This window comes from Pagrus pagrus, assembly GCF_965226575.1.
Source record: "Pagrus pagrus genome assembly, chromosome: 13".
In the NCBI taxonomy this organism is placed as follows: Eukaryota; Metazoa; Chordata; class Actinopteri; order Spariformes; family Sparidae; genus Pagrus; species Pagrus pagrus.
The window spans coordinates 18,890,341-18,913,363 of NC_140197.1; the positions used below are offsets into that span (position 1 = coordinate 18,890,341).

Consider the following 23,023-nt stretch of genomic DNA (forward strand, 5'->3'; position numbering starts at 1 on the left):
TATTACATTTGTGGGAAATCGCGTGTTACGTTTGTAGTAGGCAGCGGCTATTACGTTTGTGGAAAATGTATTACATTTGTGGGTTTATTACATTAAATGCTGCAGATTTTTATTACGTTTGTGGTTTATTACGTTTGTGGACATTATGGCGGGCGTTACAAGCTACATTGTGTAGTGGGCGTCAAGAGTTCTTTCTTGGTGTCACAGTGTTTGGTTTCTACAAGCCTGTATATGCTAAGGTTAGCGTTTATTTATTTAAGGTTGTTGAAGGCTCATCAAAGAAAGAAAATAAACCACTATAACAGTACTTTACATGGGGAAATCAAATAGAGACTGTAATTAAGTAAAATCTGGAAAATTTACATAGAATGAAATGGAATCAAATACAAATCAATAAATAAACTTTAATGTTTTCCAGCTGCTTGTTAACTGTGTCTGTTCATTGTTTGGTGCTGAACAGGTTCTGTGTTTTTTTTACAGACTTTTTGCTGAAAACAAACTCTACTGCGGCTGAAATGTTATGAGAGCAGTGAGATCAAAGCAAAACAGTGACGTTACTGGCCAGAAAATTCTCTAGATACTTTTATACTTTTTTTGCTGAGAAAATTGATCATGAATGAAACGCATTGTAAACACCATCAACCTGCCGCTACATGTAAAGAAGCAAACTAAAAGCTTTTTTTTAAAAAACAAACACAAAAAACAACAACATTTCAAGCAGTGACACTTTAATGACAATAGGGACTTTAAGCAGCGATGGTTGAAGGGACGGCTCTGGTGTTTGAGATTGAAAAAAGCTTCACATTGCGCCTTTCTGTCTCGACCCTTCCTGAAGTTGTAGCACAACAGTCTATGATGGGAGAACACCTGGTTTGCCGCACCCAGAAGTACGTCAAAAAGTGTTAGAAGGTAGTTATAGAAGTAGTCGTTGTAAAAGTTAAATGTTTCTTAGTTTTCCACTACTATGGCAACCTGTACACATTTTTGGCCGATGCCGTAGCTGCCCCTACATTTTGCAACAACAAGAGCAGTACACACAGTAGGCATTTTTTACTGACACAAATCTTTGTTATCAACGTTGACACTGCATTTAGAAATCCAAAAGATTGGCACACATCTTAAGATCATATGGAGAAGGCCTCATCAGCACATTTGGAGCTTCACCAAATAAAAGTAAACAGGTTCATCAGTAGTTCTTGCAGTACAGCAGTAGTGACTTTTAACATGATACAGGTGAACGATGAAGCCATCCAAAAATATTTTACATACTAATATATTTACATAGTTTTTAACATTATGCACAATCCACACAAACATCTCACAATGTCAATAAGAACAATAGATGTCCTGTGGTTTCAATTGGAGATACAATCAAGATACAGTATATTACCCTCTGAACCTAATAAGTCAGAAGTCACCTCAGATAAAGAAATGTAAGGTTGTGTTTGACCAGAGTAACTAAATATCTTTCACAGCTACATATATAATGTATGTTTCTTTAACCTATTTCCCATTAGACTAGTGTCAGTAAAAGTGACACAATAAATACTCAATTATACATTATTTACATAAACATAATTACACTTCAAAGACAATGACCAGGGGCCAGTAGTCCTTTCTGACCTTCCTGATTTGACAGAGTATCTCACTGGCTGACAGCAGGAAAGAGATGAAAAACTTGATAATTGAAAACTGATAAAAGAATAGGGAACACCTACTATAAGTAGTTACAGATTATGACTTAACAGTGTTGAAAAATAGTGATTATATTGTGGAGTGGTTGGATAATTGTTCGAATCTCTGTGGAGAGTCTGGTCAGAACTCTGGATTTGCCTTTACAGAGTAGTTCCAATAACTGGGCCTTGTTGCATGAAAGTGTCCTTTAATTCTCTTCAAGGTGCATATAATTCACTTCCAGTGATGACAATTTCTGTGGTTTCTGAAACCCGTAAAAAATACATGAATATAAGACAACACGTACAAACACAGGTGAGATATAAAACAGTTTACATACAGTATGATCTGCAACATCACTGCAACATAACTTTAATCCCACAACAGTTATTATTGGTCAATCTCCTCAAAACCTCCTCTAAAGGGGAACTTTGGTTTTTTGACACCTGGACCTTATTTATAGGTGTAATTATGCTCATATACTCACACAGACAATTGTAGTGCAGCTTGGAGTCCTTCGGACGTTATTTAGATCCAACCGATCATGACCGCAGCGCACAGGGGCCACGACAATGGAGCTTCTACATAGGAATTATCTGCCGCGAAACTCGCTCATTTCACCTACATTTTGTCATGAATGGCCAGTGTTATCATCATGTCAGCTCAGCTACCTTGTTGTCACCCGGGGATTTTTTCAAACAAACTTTTGATGATGTCATAGACATGCGCCGCAAAAACTCAGCTGTTGATGTAGAGGTGTCGGACGACGACTTTGAGTATGATGGGTGTCCTTACCGTTTTGAGCCAGAATGCACTGACGAGGAGCTCCATGAAAGGAGGACGCGGAGGCAGAGAGCGGAACAGCTGGCCCAAGAACAAGAAACCGCTGCACGTCCACGAATAGCTGCGAGCTGACATGATTAAAACACTGGCCATTCATGACAAAATGTAGGTGAAATGAGCGAGTTTCGCGGCAGATAATTCCTATGTAGAAGCTCCATTGTCGTGGCCCCTGTGCGCTGCGGTCATGATCGGTTGGATCTAAATAACGTCCGAAGGACTCCAAGCTGCACTACAATTGTCTGTGTGAGTATATGAGCATAATTACACCTATAAATAAGGTCCAGGTGTCAATAAAGTGCCGGAGTTCCCCCTTAAATAGCATTATCTTACAGTACACTTTTAATTAACATACAGCATCTTTAAACCATAATATTAACAACAACCTTGAACTGTGGAATCCACATAATTACTCTTCTGTCATGTCTAAATAAGGCTCCTCACTCCAAACAGTAATTAACTAACACAAAACTTACAGCCTCTCAGGCTAATTAGTGAGCACACTTTAACACAGTAAATGAAACCCAAAAGGGACCACTTACAGTTTTATGGATGCACAAGCCACACTGGAGATGGAGTTGAAGTCAATTAACACGTAACTGTACAAAAGACCAGGTAACTAAGCTATGAACTCTGTGTCCTCCATGCAGTAGGTGAGCTGGTGTGCTCTGTATGAGAATAGCTCCCTCTGCTGACCAGTGATTGGCTACTCAGTCTCCACAGTCAGAAAGCAACAGGCAGCCTTTTTAACAAGTGTGATGTCAAAAAGCCAAAGATGTTTCAGCCCTGCTGCAGTGACTCTAATATCTCTCATATGTGTTTGGCAGAGGCACAAGCCAATCATCCACAAACATACATTTACACCTGATATCTTCTAAGAAGATGACTTTAGGTTGATCTGTCTTTTCAAACTTGTTCAAAGACTTTGATGGATGGTTGGGGTGTATTTTGTGGAACAATGTATCAGGCTTGATGTCACACAGGTGGACCACACTGGTCCTGCTGTCAAACTGGCTTCACTGATGATGTATACACCATTAAACAACCGCCACTGCTGATGATAATCTATCTGATGTAAATCAGGCACTTCCCTATCCGGTAAGTAGTGACACGCAACCACATGGAAAGTACCATCACCTTAAGTAAGACATGGGTTTGAACATTGTTGGAGACATTTGGGAGAATGTTAGTACACAACTCAACAAAACATATGAATAAAAACATGTAAAACATAAAACAAAGGTCGAGTTGTTTTTAGACATTTTAATGCAGAATTCCTACATATTATACCTTTAAGTCATTTTTTGGAAGCAGTGATGTAGAATGTAGAATATCACGTTTGTTGTTTTAAGTGTGATTAACAGGTTGAAAGGGTTGTGATTTATTGATGAAATTGTCCCCAGTCAGTTGATTTGTAGATGCTATTCATATACAGGACTGATCACTCCAACTGCCTTTAACTGCTGTTTACCCATGAGAACCACACCTGCAGTATGTCAACAAACAGCAGGGCTTCTCTTTTTAGTAATAAAACCACAGAGACTGTATAATCATATCCAGCCCTGCTGACATAAACCGAAACTCGTTGTAATCACAATTTCTGATTTGGGCAACAGAATATGTAACTTAATGATTCAATGGTAACAATATAGTATTTGGTAATTAAGTTGTACTGACATTCTGTTTTTTCCCACTTTTGAACTTCTGTAAATCTGCTCCTCTGATGCTCGGGATACTTCTGACTCTTATAATGACTGTCCCCTCCCTGCAGTGACAGAGATCACATGGTTCAATGGGTCTGCTGCATCAGAAAGACCATAAGTCTAAAACAAAGACATGGATAAACCGGTTAGATATGGTTCACATGAGGTTAGTTCATGTTGAGACCAATACACAGCCTGAGAGTGCTGCCAGAGAACACAACTTCATCAGTGTATCAGGTCTGTGAGAAGGACTGTCTAGGTTGGATTTTTCAAAGTAGAAATCAGCATTTTAAAAAATTTGCAAGCATTGCATGTGGGTGTTGCAATCATATTTTCACCGCTAATATACTGTATATATGGAAGCTTTGGTTGTTTTGCAACTTTTGTTGATAGTAAAGCATCTGTGTTCAAAAGAGAAAAAATATCAAAGGCAAGGTTCTGGCTAAAAGGTTCAAGATCTTTATTGAGACGACTATTTCATAGTTCTTTAATCACCATCTCAATAAAGGCTTTTTAACCTTTTTGCCAGAGGAGTGCCTTGGTTTTTGTTTTTTTTCTCTTTTTGAATTTCAGTACTCCCTGCCAAAGCGCACCTTCATCACATTTTGTTTAAAATTCTTGAGCACTAGACCTTTACATTTTCTAGACCTTTCTAATGCCATTTGTGTGCTTAAATTGTTCATAATGTGTAGGCCTACTCATACTTTGTAACTTGCTGGTGCATTGTATCTACAGCGGTGTTATCACTGTAGCACACCCACAAAACAGACAAACTCATGCAAATAGAATGCAAAACATTTCTCCTGAGGTGGAAATAACCCATAGGGCATACAAGGTGAGCGACTTTTAAACACAGGGTTTATCACAACATCATTTGTGAGTCGTGGCCTGAACTCACGTCACTGGTATTACTCTTGTTTCACTTTGTGATCTGATCATTTATCGTGAGGAGGATCTACCCTGAAGGCTCACCCCTTCAGCCACAGTCATCACACAGGAACTGATCAGAGAAGTTATAAACCTCAGCATGGAAAAATTGTCCTAAAACAACACTAATGATTCTCAACCCTATTCATGGCTACATGTTCCATTTTCTTGCATCAGTCAGTGATGCTTTGTTAACATGAATACCTGCAAAATATTTTGACATCAACCAGTTTGGGCTGATTTCTTCACTCTTTCGTTGTCTCGCCGTGAAACTAATAATATAAATGTGAAAAGTATTTTGTTTGAGCTCTTCTCTTAATCTGTTGGTCAATGAAAGACCGTACGGATATGATAAAGGCATCAATAAACAGGTTAGATATGGCTTATATACAGTTAGAGATGGAGTTTACAGTGTTTTTTTTATTTGACCACTTTCATATGGAATTATTGTGTTACTGTGTTGTATTGTGTTATTATTATGTTTTGCAAATCACACTTCTGGACCTATTAGAAAGCTTAACTTTTTTCAGTAAAGTCATTTCTTTATGAAAATTGTTCCTACCCTGTGAACACATCACTCATAACTTGCACACACTGAGAACAGACAAAGCCATGCAAAAGGATGAAAACTATTTATCCTGAAGAGAGGAATACCAGATCCACACCTATAAAAGTAAAAAACCACTATAAAGTGGTTGCCTGATATCATGTCACTAATATTATTGTTCTTCCTCTTAGCAATTACACGTTTCTTTTTCTCTGGTTTATAAAGGATCTTCTATTTTATTAATTTAGTCTTTTTCTTGCACAGTAAAAAACAAAAGGAACTGATAAGAGTGGTGATGAAACTCTAGGCTGAAAAAAGCAGAATTTAAGAAAGTCCTCCTGATGCCCATCCCTATTTATGGGCCATCTATGAGTCAACATGTTCCATTTTCTTGCATCAATAAGTTGCAGTTTGCTAACATGACCAAACATGAACAAATACCTGCATTAATCCAAAATGAATAACAACTGAACCTGTTTAGACATGAAGATTAATTATTGGCAGAAAAACAGCTGAACATCGTTGCCCTGTATGAAAGAAGTTTTGAAGATGAACAGCATCAGGACTGTGACAATCAGCCAAGCAACCAGTGGCATTTTCACTCAGAAGATAACTTTATTGAACAGTATACAAAATCTAAAAAGATTGGTGACAATTTAATAATTGTCACCAAAAGATAATTTTCATTCTCATAAAAACATCCAGTGACCAATCGAGTCCTGTATGAAAGCATCTGTATTTGTAATGTACTGTATCTCCACTCATTCATTCAGGTTTTCCTTTGTCACCTGTCTGTACATTTATGCATTTCGAATCAAAATAAAACAATCAACTGGTTTATCACTATCATCTAGTTCTCTCTATTTCTCAAATATGAACACAGAAAAATTATTTAGCATGAAGACAAATGGGTCATTCAAGATCATTTGTTTGAAAAGCCTGATGTCCATGTCATATCCAACCTATAGCTTGTAATCACGATTAACGGTTTAATAAAGACACCCATAAATAAAGTATCATTTAAAATGCAGTGCATTGATCCCAATCAACCATTAAACTCAACTAAAAAATAACAACTAAACTCAAAAAATAAAAATATGAATGAATAACATATAAAATATACTCAAGAAGAAGAAAAAATGAAAAAAAAAAAAATGTCCCTGGTTTAAATCTGACTGAGGAACTTTGCTACGACACACAAACATTTCCTGTCTGCCTCTGATCTTTAATCATTTCAGGAAAAAAAAACAAACGTCTTTATATCTTTCTGAATGAAATTTACAGCAAGCAAACTCAACATACAACTCTCAAAGAGAACTGGGATGACAACTTCACAAATATGGTTGAGACCAAATCTCAGAGGCGTCGTGTCTCTAAGCAGCAGGTCCGCAGGGACCATGAGTTGGTAGTCAGGCCTCTGCTGCTTCTCCCCACTGAGCAAAACTATAACATCCACCAGAAAGACAAACAGCAACGTTATGACAATGAACAGTAATCAGCTGCTACTGTAAGTAAATACATTGTCAGCATTATTTAAAACAGGTTAGAATCAGCGCATCATGTGAACAAGTTTTACCAAATCTGTGGTGTTTCTTCTCCTTGACTTTTCTTCAAGTCATTGTAGTGTTTTTTCACCTCTGCAAATTCCACTGTGAAATCTAAAACAACAAAAAAACATTTTGTTCACAACAAGTGCGCTATCAATAACACTATTGGATTGGACTATCTTTTTTTAAGTCCTTTACCTGGGAGTGAGTCATCATCTGTCTTGAGTGACAGCTCGATTGATTTCTGCATCGTTTCCTTCAGTCTCTTCAGGATGAAAACCTAATTCAGCATCAGAAACTTTGTTAGTTATCACTCACACTGTCAAAGTGTGTTCAATATTAAACTGAATCCTATGTGATTTGACCGTCTACATTTGTGTTCAGATTGAGCAAAAAACAAAAAGATGACCTAGAATCGTGGATGAAAATAAAGATGAGCTGCACAACATGTTTGACTTGATCATCATTGGATTTGATAGACTGTCACAAACCTTCAGGTCTCTCAGCTGGCCCAACATTACATCTTTAGCCTGCTCAAACATGCTGTTCTTTAAAGAATGTACATGCTGCTTGATAGTGTCCCTCATATGTTTCAGTGAGTCCTTTCCTCTAAATCCTGCTGCTTCTGCAATAAAACAGAAAAATGAAGTCAACTACATTTTCTGCACTATGATAATAATGTAAATGTGTATTATTATACTACCAGGTTGTATATGTCATGATCTTCTATCTTTACTTACTTTGATAGCAGTCCTGCATGTTTTCCTCGATTGTTGTTGTCAGACTGTTGTAGACTGTTTTCTTGTACTCCCGGATGGTTTTGTTGAGTACAGTCTTAATTTTTTCTTCCTTAGAGAAAAAAACAATACAAGGCAACATATTCTTTTTTAAAGTGTTCAACTTGTAGATTGTGTCATAGCAAAATGTGTTCCTGGGGACACCTATTGATATGGTAACTACGACGAGTGATTTGAGTATTTTGGCAGGAGTTTCTGTCTGTGGACAGATATTTGTAAACACGATAGCGTCACAAGCGTGCAAGATGCAGTCATGAAACTCTACAGCTGTGCAGTGTGAAGGAAATTCTCTAATGTCTCATTATTGGTTTGATATGTTGTTCTTGCATATGAAACCTAACAAATATAGATGCAACATTAATATGTGTGTAGGGTGAAATCTTGTGTCTGTGGGCTTCTGGCAGGTGTTCTGTCTAATGACAGCCATCTGGTTGCAGATTATGAATGGGATGTATTGTACATGGTATAATGTGCAGTGAGAGCATAAAGGAACTCGATTAAGGAGCTCATCCTGGAGGGGGTTGATGAAGCCTCTTTCTGTGTACAAGTGTTTTGAACTTAGGTTGACGTATGACACACAACAATGGAGATGTGGAGATGATTGGAATGTTGTCTGGAGTGAGATCTTATGTAATCTTGTTACTATGCTACAATTGTGTGTATTGGTTTCTGCTATTATAAAGGATGAGGAGAGACTGCCTCTCTTCAGTCAATATCTATGCGCTGCTGATGAGTGACTCTTGCTTGCAAGCAAAACAGAACTTCTAGAAAATAAATATTGTGTCAAACTTGGTGTTTTGAATTCTCATCTGCACTAGACAAGCTACTGATTTTCAGTTGCCACGACAGCAGTTAACATCAAAATTAAGAGATGGGTGTGACTACTGAGTTATAATGTAATAATATAGTAATGACGATGGAGTAGTTATGGGTCCAAATGTGTACATGTTGATGGATGTCATTGCTGGTGGGATCCCATTGCAAGATGGTCTCTTGTTAATGCCAAGGTAATATAAATAAGGCTAATCATTTTCAGGTTATCTTTTTTCTTCTTATCTTATAAAAAATATATGTTTATCTATTAATTTTTTAAAATGTATTTAATCTTATTTTCATAGCAGGACCTTTGGCAGTCAGCTTTTTTTTATCTATCTGTTAGCACTGTCGCCTCACAGCAAGAAAGTCCTGGGTTGGATACCCACTGGGGCAGGGCCTTTCTCTGTCAAGTTTGCATGTTCTCTGCATTCTGGTTTTCATTAGGTTTATTCTCAAGTCAGTGCCCATGACCAAGGCACTGGCTAAGATCTGGAGTTGGTCCATGTACATTGTTTCTTCTCAGTGTTCAATTCTGTGTAACTAACACAGCAATGCAGTGAATAGATGATAGTTAGATGGATGTTTTCCCTGGACAAACAGCTTGACAATGGACTAATGAATAGGATGGTATTGTTCTCATATTGTACCTCTGTCTTGAGAAATATCAGTTGCAGTTCGACATCGTTGTACTTCTCAATCAGCCCCTCCGTGTCAAGGGAAAACGTATTGATGACCCCATTGAATGCTCCACATTTCCTCTCATTTCTGAAACATGTTAACAAATTGTATGTTTCATGAAAGAAGCACTGACAAGTTTGGATTTCAGCAATTACATTTGTACATAAGTATTTTCTGACATAATTTATATTAATTGCATATTGAAGAATCTCTTAATTCTGTACATTCTACACAGTGTTATATACCCTAATTCATTCATTTCTTACGGGAAGGTCTTCTTGAATTCCTCATCAATGCTGTCAGTCAGGTATGAAGCTAACTTGACATTGAGGTTTATTGGTTTCTTGTTTTTTGGTTTGTGGACGCCACCGTTCTCAACCACACACTTCAATGTCTTGTGAAAAGCACGACCTGATACCCCTCTCTGAAACACAACAGAAAAAATGAAAAGACAGTTAACATATTCATATAAAACCAAAATCAGTTTTGATTTAATAACGTTTTAAATACTGTACGTACAGGTTGTAAGATGGACTTTAAGACTTTGTCACATGAGCTTTCTGATTTTTCAACCCCCTCACTCAGGCATTTTTCAAAAGTCTCGTAAGCCTCATCCATGGGTCTTTTGACTTTCTCAAGTTCATGAATTATTTTTTCTTCAAGCTCTGTGCACACATCTGCTGTATTGCCAGCCTGAAATGAAACAACACATTCAGAATTTAAAGAAATGAAACCATAATGCTTCAGTGATCAGAGTTTATTTTCGTACATTGTTTGATAAGGCTTATTTATTTCTGAACTTCTGTTGCTTACGGTATGACCAGCCTTACTGTGATTATGCAGCCTCTCAAACAAAAAATCAGGAAATTAACTAACTAACTAACTTGGCCTTTGGCAGACAGTGTTATTGTAACTGTAAATTTCTTCCATTACAATTTTTAATTAGTAATAAAATTCAATCAACACAGAAGTCTGTTATTTGACTTTACCATGTTTTCATTAAATTCGAGCCTAGTTTACAGAAGCTTACTGAGTTGCGCTGAATATTTTCTGTCAATATTAATGACAATTAAGACAATTGAAGAAAATGAAGAAAAGTAATTTATCTTACCATGTTTCTGCTGCGGGCCCCTTGAATCAGAGAGAGAATCCCATAAGCTCCAGACACATAGTTTAATGTCTCTGAGTGACAGTCATTGAGATCCTTCAGAAATTCCTGGAGTTTGGGTATTTCTGTAAAAATAAAAATAAAACGCAGTTTGCATCACATGTATTTATGTTTAACACTTACATTTATGTGTCATAATCCAATTCGTCATTTCTGTGTATACTGTATGTATTTGAGCTGTACATTTTCTGTCCACAAAGTGTTCCTATATGGAGACTTCTCCTACCAGTTTCATCTGGTGCTAGAAGTTTTTTCTTGAGAAACTCGTTGGAGCTCACTGTGAACACTTTGAAAGAGTCGTCATTGAAATGTTTCTGAAAAACAAACAAAATTGAAGGGTTTTAAGGCAGGCTTGCAGTTGTAGACAATCTTTGGTTAGATTTTCTGTCCGTCTATAAAACTCACCTTAACCTTGTGCAGTTTTTTGAATTCTTTGCTCACTTCTTCCTTGGCTTTCATATTTTTTTTAAATATGAGCGCACGGACACCAGCTGCTGAACTGTAAGAAAAGATTTGTATGAAGAGGAACCTCGTACAGTATAACGTTTGTTTGTTTTTTTTGCGTACAGTGTTCTTTCAAACAGGTACAGGTTTTTGTAAACCTGTTCCTGTTACTAATGTTTCTATGATTCACATCTATAGCGGTAACACTGAGCTACTGTTGAATCTTATATTTTTCAAAGTGAATGATAAATATGTTATTTTTTACTATACTACTAATACTACACAGTCTTTGTTTTCCCTGTTGCACCAGAAACGGACCAAACTGTGACCCCAGAACTGGGTCATATCCCTGATATTATATGTATTGCATTTGCTTGCGTTTACTCGTTTTGAGTTCTTGGTTTCCTGGGTGTCACTGTCTAATTTGGATGTTATACAGTATTTAAATATCTACTGGTTTGCTAAATCACTTACCGATCATCCGAATCTTCAATATTATCCGACTTGGTGCAGATAAAATGAATCTGCTGGCACTCGCCACCATTTCCCATGATGCTGCTGGCACTTTTCAGGATCTCCCAGGTTTCTTTCTCTGCAGCTGCTCGATTAATTTCAGTCACAATCCACACAATGGAACAACTTCCAACAACCTGAAGGAGAATAATCCCAAGGTAACTATGAATAGGTATTTTATCAGTGCTTTGTAATAATATGATGTAACAGTTTTCCTGATAACACAGTAATGCACATTAAACAGCAGTCATGCATTTAAATTACCGATTTCCACATTTCATCTCTGCTCTTGTTCCGGTCACCAGTTCCAGGAAGATCCACAATTGTGACATGCTGGAGAAGACGACACTTAGGCACCCTGACAGTCACACACTTCACTAGTGGCCAATACCATCTCTTTCTTTCTTTACCATTTCCGTCTTTTGAGTCAGTTTTTGTGTATTTGACACATTTTGCTGTCAGCTCTTTAGCCTGCAACAAATAATGAAAGCAGTTGAAGTGTATGGGCTGTCGTCCTCCAAAGGTGTCGGTGTGTAGTATGTTGATAAAGAAATTCTGCGGAGGCAGGCTGGGTGAAAGATAGAGCAATCTTTATTGTAACAGATCTCAAGTCAGCGTCCGAACCAGAATGTGCACTCCCTGGTATTCTCAAATCTTGGCAAAGTGATGCCCAAAATGCTTTGCCCTCTGCTCTATCAGAAAAACCTCTCTGCTCTAGGAAATCTACAAGTATCCACCACTGACTTTCTCTGCCTGTGTGGGCCTTTTTAGATCCCTTCTGCCTACAACTATCTACTTCTTCTAATTGGTCACTTTGGGTGGATTGAGGGTCCATCTATCCAATAGTAGTTGAATCTATAAGTGGCCTAACTCTGCTGATGTCACTTCTGGATTTTACGACCTAAAGCAGCTCTGCATCTCTCTCTCAGCCTCTATATGGAAATGTATACGTTAAGCCAGATCCAAACAAGTGGGATGAGAGCCGAGCTCAGTTCAATACCTTTTGAGGCCTCATCTTATAGCTAACATGTAATGCACACACATGCAGCTGCATTCCTTAAACCTCTCACAGATGAACACCCTATCACAGTCTCATTACTCATAATACAGATTGTGCTGTTGTTCAGATACCTCACAGTTATATAAATTCATTTAGATACTGGTAGACAAATTCCTTACTGTGTGTACTGGTACATGCAGCAGTACATAGTGTAATGCCACCCACCAAAGTGGTAACTGTGTTGCCGAATTCTAATCATGAACGTATATATACGGATAAACTCTGAATTTTAATATTTGCATATTAATGAGGTAATAATACAAACTCAGAAATATTTATTTTTTCCATAACTGAATAAACAAGCTGTTCTCAGAGGAAAATAAGATCCTCAGAACCCTGTTTGAAGCTACAAAGGTGGCAGGGTCTGCCAAATATAAATAAAGTAAAACAGTATGAAACTGTGTTGTCCTTTAAGGTCAGTTTGTTTATTCAGTCATGAAAATGAAGAGAGTTTGTTTATGTAGTTTGTTTGGACATTAAAAATCAGTCAATGAAGATCTGATTAAGATTTCTTCTCCAAAACTGCGTAGTGCACCTTTAACCCATTTTTCCACATCAACTCATTGCAAACATGGGCTTTGTAGTTGGAGTTTAAATGATGATCCTGGAGCAACATTAATTATGATGTTCCACGAACAACATCAACACGGCGATATGAGATAAACCATGTACATAATATTTTATCTTACTCACTGATTCACATGTCAAAATCTTCCTCTTGGATTGGAGAAATTCTGGAACTTCTTTGAAATATTTGTTATCCATGAGGTCTTCAGGGGGTTTGTTTCTCCATTCTTCTCCATACACTGCTGACAGCTTTTCATCAATGTCACGATAATCTTCCTCTTCGTCCTGATCATTTCCCTGATCTGCATTATCCCCAAGGAAATTTAACAAGGACCACAACTCGTCTTTCCACTCCTAAAATATAAATGATTGTGTTTAACTTGGTTTAATGGCATGTAACAACAATAATATCTATGCTAATAGATCTTTTTGCACCGATATCACAATTTGTCAACTGGTTTCAAGTAAATCTAAACAACTCATTATACCTCTTTTGTGATGAACTCAATGTCCGCCTCATACTTTGGGCTCTTCATGTTAGCCTCCACTTTAATCATGACTGAGGTACATGCACTGATGCTTCCTGAAGGCAGAAGGTTCTTCTCTCCAATGACAGCATTTATCAAAGAGCTCTTTCCAGCCCCAGTTTTACCAAAGACACCAACCAGGACCCTCTTGTCTGTCTCCAAGTCACTGATTTTATTCCTGTTGCAACAGATTTAAGTTAAAGTTAAGTTTTAGTTTAAATATTTGTTAATTGATCAATTGATCAAGGAAATACATAGACACGAAGAGATCAAAATCTGGAAGAGCAGTAGCAGTTGTAGTAGCACTAGTAGTAGTAGTAGTAGTACCAGTAGGCTATTAGTGTTATGATTCAGTGTCTTTTTGTTGTGTTTTATTTTGAAATCAGGCCCTGGTGTGTCTCTTCTTCCTTTTCAATCTCTACTGTGTGATCTTCCCTGTGTGTTTTTCCCTTTGTTACCTGTCCTCTCCCCTCCTCACTCTCCTCACCTGTTCCTCGTCTTGTCATTAGTGTCTGTATATAGTCTTTGTCCTACCTCCTTTCTTTGTCAGTTAGTTCTGTCATCCATCAGCCTCTGTTTGTGATGTCCCCCGTACTCTGTCAGTCTGTCTGTTCCTGGCTACCCTGTCTTGGTCTGTCGTTCCTTTTGTCTCCCCTTTGGTATGATTTGGTTTCCTACTTCTCGTTTTGATTTGAACTTTGCTTTTTCTTTGCGCTTTGTTTTTTGAGCCTTTTAGTTGCTACTTTGCATTTTGTCTTGTTGCTTGTGGGTCTAGGTTCCCTTGGTTTTTGTTTTTAGTCAGCTTTTATTAATAAAGCTCGCTTTTTGTTTCCCCCATATCCTGCCGTGTGTGTGTGTGTGTGTGTGTGTGTGTGCGCGCTAAGATATAACCTCACCTTAACAATTGGTAGCAGCAGTAGATGCATTAGTCATAGTAAAGGTTGTAGTAGTAGCCAGAGGCAGGATTTGAACCACCAACCTAATGTGCCTCTCATGCATTCTCTATAGTAAAATTTTGTTGGAAAATAACTTAAAAGTACAAGAGGTATGATAATTAATATAAGCACACTGTCAGGGGCGCCGCCAGAAATCTTGGGCCCCATGACAGATTAAAATATTCAAGATAGATAATAATATTATTAGCCCCTCAAAGGGCCCCCTGTCAGTGCCGGGCCCTTGGAATCGTCCTAACCTTCCCCCCCCTGGCCTCGCCCCTGCACACTGTTCCTGAGAGAGCTGAATGTTTTGATTGTTTAATGGTTTCTGTTGCTGAAAGCATGCAGGAGCTGAAATGTGCCGAAAGTAGAACCAGGCTCATACAACAAGGAATGTTAAATATATAAATCTTAATAAACTTAATACTTACCTCAGGAAATTATTGAGCCTGTTGTCTTGGTTAGGTAGCCTCTGTTGGACAAACTTCATGATGTTTTTCACATCAGACAGTATGATTTCTTCTGTAAGAACGCAAATAAAGAACTATTCAGCAGAAACAACAAACCAGTGTATCCAGTAAGCAGGAATTTACATTACAATAGAAAAAAGGAGAAAAATAATTCTAAAGGGTGAGCGTAGATGGCCCATAAAAAGGAATAGGTAGCAACGGGACTTTTTTAAAATTCTGTTTTATCAGCCTAGAGCAGGGTGTCAAACTCATTGTGGTTCAGGGGCCACATACAGCCACATTTTAGTGCAAAAAACAAGTACATTCTGAAAATGTTCACATTTAATGAACAATCTTTTTACAAAACATTATTAACAACCTGAAAGTGCAATTTCAACAATATTATGCCTCGATTTATCATTTACACATGTGCATTACAACTTACAGATCACAGTGTATCTACAAAGACACAAAACATTCAGTCACAGGTACCTGGAACTGAACAATATAGTGTTTTACTTTGTGATCAATACAACAAGAAATTATTTTAAATTTACATTAATTTCCATATCTGTCTAGTAATCCTGACCAACTGACACTACACAGCATACAAACTAAAGTAGGAACCATTAAAGAAGAGGGTTGAGTTATCCCACTGCCTTGTAAATGTATACAATGAAAAAAACCCATAAAAGTTGTGGCAATGCATGAACCATTTCCGTTCCATCAAACCAAACTCTTTTGTACTGAAGCTGCTCACTGACATTATATTGCACAATCATATTTCCACAGTAAGTATTTATTTTCACAGAACTATATTCTTCAGGGTGTAAAAGTAGCATTTTACATTAAGTAGACTTAAGACTTTAGACTTTAGACTTTAGACTTTTATTCATCAGACATCGGGGAAATTTACTGGTCACAGTAGCAGGTAGACAGACATACAAGTAGACAAAAACAAGTAGACTTAGAAATACTAAAAAATATTTAGATAAGAGAAAGAAAAATATAAAATATTAATATAAATATTGCACAAAATATAAATATTGCACAAGATGGCGGAGGTAGAAGTGGAAGTAGTGCAAGATAAGTAGGTGCTTATGGTGCTACATTAAAGGTTAGTGGTGTTGAACAGTCTGACAGTAGTTGGAATGAATGACCAGCGGCAGCGGTAAGTAGGGTTACTTGCTGTGTTGATGTTGACGTGCAGATCAGAAGCCTTGACTCTGAATGGCGAGTGAAAAATGTCAGAGTGAAATCTGTCTCAAGTTCACCAGAGATCTGAAACTGTTGCTGTTAACTACGGTCTAATTCAAGAGGATGTGACACAGACCACATCCTCTTTCACTTTGCCAGAACAGTTTGCTTGCTTGACAGTGTTCAGTGCGAATTTGAAATAGCAGTTACTTTTGTTGAAAAACTGCAGTTAATGTCTTCTCTGTAATTTTTACACTTTGCAAAGTCATCCCGTGGGCCGGATTGGACCCTCCGGCGGGCCGGTTCTAGCCCACGGTCCGTATGTTTGACACCCCTGCTTTAAGAGTTAATTTCTCTTTAGGATAAATAGTTTTCATCCTTTTTGCATGGCTTTGTCTGTTTTGACTGTATGCAAGTCATGAGTGATACACAATACAGACACTAGGAACAATTTCGACATACAAATGGCTTTAGTGAAAAAAGTTAAGCTTTCTGATAGGTCCGACAAGATTTTGTGAGTGTGATTTGCAACAAGGATATACAATATTTTCATAGTAAAGTGGTCAAATCAGAAGAATACTTCAAAATTTATGTAATAAGCTCTGATTTCTACATTTCAAAAATCAAGTTATTTTTAAGATCACTCCTCAAAAGACTCAATCCTGGACTTCCATAAACTTTCTTACAAGTACGTAAAGGTTTGATACATTGATTGAGTTGTTTGCTCTGGCAGCACTCAGGGTCACAGTTAATGTCTTCTCTGTAATTATTACACTTCGCAAAGTCATCTCGCCCACGGGCCGTATGTTTGACACCCCTGCCTTAGTATCATCAGGCTCATACTGTGGCCACTTACCACAGGATACAAGGTTGTCTGGGTTGAAAACATCATGCAGTAAAAAAAGAAGACTACATAACATTGTTAAATAGCTGCAGTTAAATATACATTTAGGGCATTCATAAAATGTATGGTTTAACAGTTTGAGGTGTTCTGATCAGAAGTATTTTCCGTGGCCAAGATATAGAAACAGATGGTAAATTATTCCATTACATAACAGGTTTTACCATATAGTATGATTTAATTGTTTAGAAAGTGATTTAAATACCTGTGTATGATCCCAGTCCACTGTCACGTTGGCGTTTAAAAGGTGGTGAATGCCATTTGCTGGACTCGCGCTGAAGATCCAGCTTTCTCTTTCCTTATTGTTTTTTACATACAAAATAAAAAAAATAAAATAAAATAAAAATGTGTTAAATGTTCCTCTCAAGGTATTAAAATTTGGTTTACTCAAAGCTGAAAGATATTGCTAGCTTTAACATGAACATGAACTCTTCATGTAATCAATAAGATAATGTGTATCTGACCTTTATCCTTTGTGCCACTGGTGGACGGCAAAACCTGGGAATGAATAAGAATGTTGACTCTTTAAATGATTTGATCAAGAAATGATATCCACACTGGCCTTTTCCTTGTAACATGGGTCTTCAGGCTTGAACAAAAAATCTTTACAATTCACACAACAATATCTGTATTTGTGTTCTCATCCAATCTGGGATGAGCCTGACAAAACGCTGGGAAGTGTAGTCCAGGAAGGCTCAAACAAGTGATCATTTGTTCACTCCTTTAGTCAACAATGACTGTTTCAGGATTATTCAGTAACTTAGTTGCATAAGCAGAGGAGGAGAGGCACATTCACCGATAACATGCCTGTGAAATCCAGTGTGACCTTTACCTGATCTGATTCAGCTGCTTCTTCATTCTCCTGTTGCAGCTGCAAATATAAATAACAGTCTAAGATGACGGCCATGTAAACTTTTGAGCAGACATTGAAACAACCTGTGTGATTGTGATAAATTCCTTAGAAGATACAAAATTGTATCAGACTGAAGTCAACTTACTTGAGCAGGAGAATCAATTGTTTCCTGGTTTGTTGTGTTTTCTTCTCCCTGCAACAAAACAAAATGGTTGCAAACCAAAATGTTATACAGTAACTTGTTGATGCTCCCGTCAATGATGAAACATATATCTTTTTAAATGAGGTTAATGAGAACAAATACAGTAAAGTCTCTTCGTGGTGCAGAACATTACCTTTAACAACTTGAATCTTTTCTTGAATATTGCCCTTCGTCCCACTTTTGGTATCAAGTTAGCAATGTCTTGAAAATCAAGGCAGTAAAAACTTTCCTCATCAATGCCTTCATCTGTAATCCAAAAACAGTCATGTGAATTTTAGTCATGCAGAAATGAGAATTATTTCAATTGCTGCAGAAATGTGTTTTATAAAGGTGAAAGAGTCGTGAAAACATTGTTAATTTAATATTTTCTAAAAGTGCTACAGCCTCACAGAACAAACAGAATTGTTGTTTGAACTGATGCTTAATTATTTGATTGTATTTAAGTATTTGTCACTTTGCTGCTCTCAAGTTAGTTAAGTGCTCCTCTAATTGTGTGAAAATGCACAAGATCTTTACTGTAAGTGGTTTTGTACTCTGCACACACACAAGAATTGCCAGAATTTATTAACACTGATCTCTTCCATTTTCTTCAAATGTCAAAACTGCAAAAAATATGATCCAGCATTGTTTGTGTCTGTAGTAGATGTCTCAGTATTGGTCGGTCATATCAATAATGTATAACTGTCACAACTGTCACATATTCTGCCTGTTTTTTCCCCTCACCACAGACCCAGCCACACCCTCCTGCCTTCTCTAAACACTGCTCCTGCCAGTTTCATCACCTGATCTGCTCCACCCACTAACTCCTCATTCCTCCTGATTACCTCAGTGCAACATACGAGGCTCATTCATTTACATTTATACAACACAGGATTGTAAAACGAGAATGCAAGTTGTAGTCCATGTATGCTACTCACAAAACAACATTTTTATAAATGGATGCAACATAGTGAGTCATAAAACATTTAATAAGTTCTGATACTGGCCCACTTCACCTTGCCCTCTTCCTGTTTTCCTCATCCTGCTTGCCTGAACCGTTCCCTGATTCAATCTCTGTTAGTTTTGAATTAAGGATTTTAAAAATTTGCTCCTAACATATGCTGCTCTGTGTCGTACATGTCGTGTTATGCCAGTTCTGAGTCAGCACCAATACAATAATATCTGTGCCCAACAAAGAAGCACTGAAATACTTTACCTTCAAATTTTTGGATATATTCGCTGAGGCCCCATTCAGTTAATTTGTTACAAACAAAATCATCCATGATCAACAGCAACTGGAAGGTAAACAATCATAGTACAAGCAAACATCAGTGTTTGATATTCTGAGTGAAAAGAGACAAGTTTAACCAAAGGACCATTTTTTAAAAATGATTTTTGATGTAATTCTATCACAACTGAAAACACCTGCTGAACTGAAAGCATTTCTTTTGTTTGATTTACTCTCCACTGCCTCCTACCACTCTAAAAGCTTTGCAATAAAGGAAATGAAGGGGCTGAGCTTTACAGAGTGCAGCTTTAACAAAAGGAGTTGTAGCAACATTATGTAGCTATACATAATAAATCTATATTACATTAATTACATACAAAATAGCACAGTAAGTTTCTTACATATTACACTAATGTTTAACTTTAGTTTAACCCTCAGTTTTGAATGTAATGCATTGATGTTAGTGTACTTACATTAAGTCTGTTCCTCCTTCATGCAGGAACACGACTCCTCCTGTGCTTGATGAACTCTGAGCTCTTCCTTTTATATCGTCTCCACCCATCACCAACAGTCTGTCCTCTCTGCCCACGAAGCAGGTTCAGCACGATCAATTCAAATGTGTGAATACAGATGATGGAGTAGAGTTGAAGTAAAAGTAACATAAAAAGGAAACAGCAATCTCCAAGTACCTCAAGACTGTACTTAAGTACTGTGCTAGAGTACTAGTTACTTTTCCACCTCTGTTAAAAGGATGGAACGGCAGGAGAGGGTTGTCTAATTATTGGTGCACTGGGGACTCCTGCTGGTTGTTTGGGGTGGTGGTGAAGGACATTTTCTGTATGATCTGTTTTACTGTATATCCTAAATGAGCTTAATTTATTCAAAGCAAGCAACTATATTATTTGCATAACAAAGATTGGTTCATTTTAACCAACAAAGGCAAAAGTGTTTGATTTCTATGTGCCTGTTAGTGTTTATTTATTGAAGGCTTATCAATAAATGAATAAATAAATAAATAAATAAACCGCTACCACAGTGCTTCACATGGCTTCACATAAAACTAGTCAGGACTGCACTAGTAAAAAAAAATCAGGTCACCCATTAATGAATAAAGCTTCATAAAGTTTCATGTTTAGCAGCTACTGACTATCATAATGCCAAAGCAACTTCTGAAGTAGGTATTTAATCATGGGTATGACTACATCTGATACTACATGAAGTTTGTGTTTTTTAAATGAATCATTGTGCTCAATAAGATAAAAAGCAGATTATCAGTTGTCTCTTTCTTGTGCATGCATGTGGGCGCACATACAGTAGTACACTGAAACTATTTTCTATGCTTTTCCTGCTGTGAACACCAGAGGGGAGTAGAAGTCAATGTTTTGCTGGACAGATACTGTATTTACGCTCACAGTATTTATGTATGTAACATTTGAGCACTTGTAGTGTCTGTGTGTTTCTTATACCTCCTGTGCTCTGAGTGACAGGACAGGATGGGACAGGACCAGATGCTTCCCTTAAAGTATATGTGGGAAGATGACGACGTAAAGGTCTTATGTACTGAACAACAAGTCCTTAGCCTGTAGTGTGCGTCAGAGAGTAGCTGAAGGAAGAGGCCCACACTGAGAACTGACCAGTTCAGAGGTTAGGATTGATTTAATATATACATTACATTAAAGAATATCAGATCCACCACCTGTTAAACACAGAGTGTTTTACTGTTGTATAAAGTGGTTGCCTGATATCATGTCATTGATATAATTGTTCTTCCTCTTAGCAATCACACTTTTCTTTATCTCTGGTTTATAAAGGAACTTCTATTTTATTAATTTAGTCTTTTTCTAGCACAGAAATAAAAAAAGGAACTGATAAGAGTGTTGATGAAACTCTAGGCTGAAAAAGCAGAATTTAAAAAAGTCTTCCTGATGCCCATCCCTATTTATGGGTCATCTATGAGTCAACATGTTCCATTTTCTTGCATCAATAAGTTGCAGTTTGCTAACATGACCAAACATGAACAAATACCTGCAGTTACCATTAATCCAAAATGAATAACAACATGCCTCTACTGAACCTGTTTAGACATGAAGATTAATTATTGGCAGAAAAACAGCTGAACATCGTTGCCCTGTATGAAAGAAGTTTTGAAGATGAACAGCATCAGGACTGTGACAATTTCTTTCTTTTCATTTACAAAATGAAGACCAAAAACAATGAAAATAAATGTCAGGCAGAACCTTGAACAGCTTTTGGGTGCTTTAATGACAACATTAATGACAAAGAAGCCAAACAACCAGTGGCATTTTCACTCAGAAGAGAACTTTATTGAACAGTATACAAAATCTAAAAAGATTGGTGAAAATTTTTTAATTGTCACCAAAACATAATTTTCATTCTCATAAAAACATCCAGTGACCAATCGAGTCCTGTATGAAAGCATCTGCATTTGTCATGTATCTCCACTCATTCATTCAGGTTTTCCTTTGTCACCTGTCTGTACATTTATGCATTTAAATCAGAAACAAAACAACAACTCAACAATCAACTGGTTTATCACTATCATCTAGTTCTCTCTATTTCTCAAATATGAACACACAGAAAAAATATTTAGCATGAAGACAAAAGGGTCATTTAAGATCATTTGTTTGAAAAGCCTGATGTCCGTGATATATCCAACCTATAGCCTGTAATCAAGGCTTAATGAAAACATCTATACATAAAATATCATTTAAATTGCAGTGCATTGATCCCAATCAACCATTTAACTTAACTAAAAAATAACAACTAAACTCCAAAAATAAAAAATGTGAACGAATAACATATAAAATATACTCAAGAAGGAGAAAAAAAATCTGACTGGGGAACTTTGCTATGACACACACACGTTTTTTTTCTGTCTGCCTCTGATCTTTAATCAATTAAAAGTGAAAATGTCCTACTCAGGAAAACTGACTGTAATTTACAACAAGTTAACTCACGAACATACCAAAGCAACTCTCAAAGAGAACAGGTATAACAATTTGACAAAAATGGTTGAGACCAAATCTCAGAGGCCTCACATCTCAAATCAGCAGGTCTGCAGGGACCATGAGTTGGTAGTCAGGCCAAACCTGAGACATCCACCAGAGGGACTAACAGCAAGACTTTGACACTGAACAGTAATCAGCTGCTACTGTAAGTAAATACATTGTTAGCATTATTTAAAACAGGTTAGAAATTAATCGCGCATCATGTGAACATTTTAACAAAAATTTTACCAAATCTGTGGAGTTTCTTCTTCTTGGCTTTTAGTCAAGTCATTGTAGTGTTTTTTCACTTCTGCAAGTTCCACTGTGAAATCTAAATAAAATGAAAGGAAAAACAAAGCATTTTGTTCACAATAAATGCACTATCAATAACACTATTGGAAATGTCTTGACATTCATTTCAATAAACATTTACAGTATTTACATTTTGAGTCTTTTATTTTTT

The 23,023-nt window shown here is 37.1% G+C and overlaps 1 protein-coding gene across 1 annotated transcript; it reads right to left on the reverse strand.

The window, feature by feature from the left end:
- Nucleotides 1–6,318: 6,318 nt before the first annotated feature.
- On the reverse strand, nt 6,319–20,126 carry LOC311268620 (nuclear GTPase SLIP-GC-like). Its single transcript, XM_084372360.1, has 23 exons — nt 20,026–20,126; nt 19,541–19,619; nt 18,479–18,591; nt 18,289–18,336; nt 18,123–18,161; nt 17,755–17,788; nt 17,496–17,588; nt 15,175–15,265; nt 13,770–13,986; nt 13,408–13,635; nt 11,919–12,125; nt 11,616–11,791; nt 11,103–11,196; nt 10,924–11,011; nt 10,641–10,762; nt 10,049–10,222; nt 9,796–9,953; nt 9,499–9,616; nt 7,979–8,087; nt 7,730–7,863; nt 7,437–7,518; nt 7,268–7,349; nt 6,319–7,134 (listed from the first exon to the last, which is right to left on the reverse strand). The coding sequence occupies exons 2-23, from the start codon at nt 19,605–19,607 to the stop codon at nt 7,101–7,103; spliced, it is 2,508 nt and encodes an 835-aa protein (XP_084228486.1). The 5' UTR covers nt 19,608–19,619; nt 20,026–20,126; the 3' UTR covers nt 6,319–7,100.
- Between the last annotated feature and the right edge of the window lie 2,897 nt (nt 20,127–23,023).

Coding starts and splice junctions, on each gene's coding strand:
- LOC311268620 (XM_084372360.1), bottom strand. CDS start 19,607: ATGGATGATTTTGTTTGTAACAAATTAACTGAATGGGGCCTCAGCGAA. Junction 18,337..18,478: donor AAAGATTCAAGTTGTTAAAG/GTAATGTTCTGC, acceptor GTTTTGTTGCAG/GGAGAAGAAAACACAACAAA. Junction 11,792..11,918: donor GAGATGAAATGTGGAAATCG/GTAATTTAAATG, acceptor ATTCTCCTTCAG/GTTGTTGGAAGTTGTTCCAT.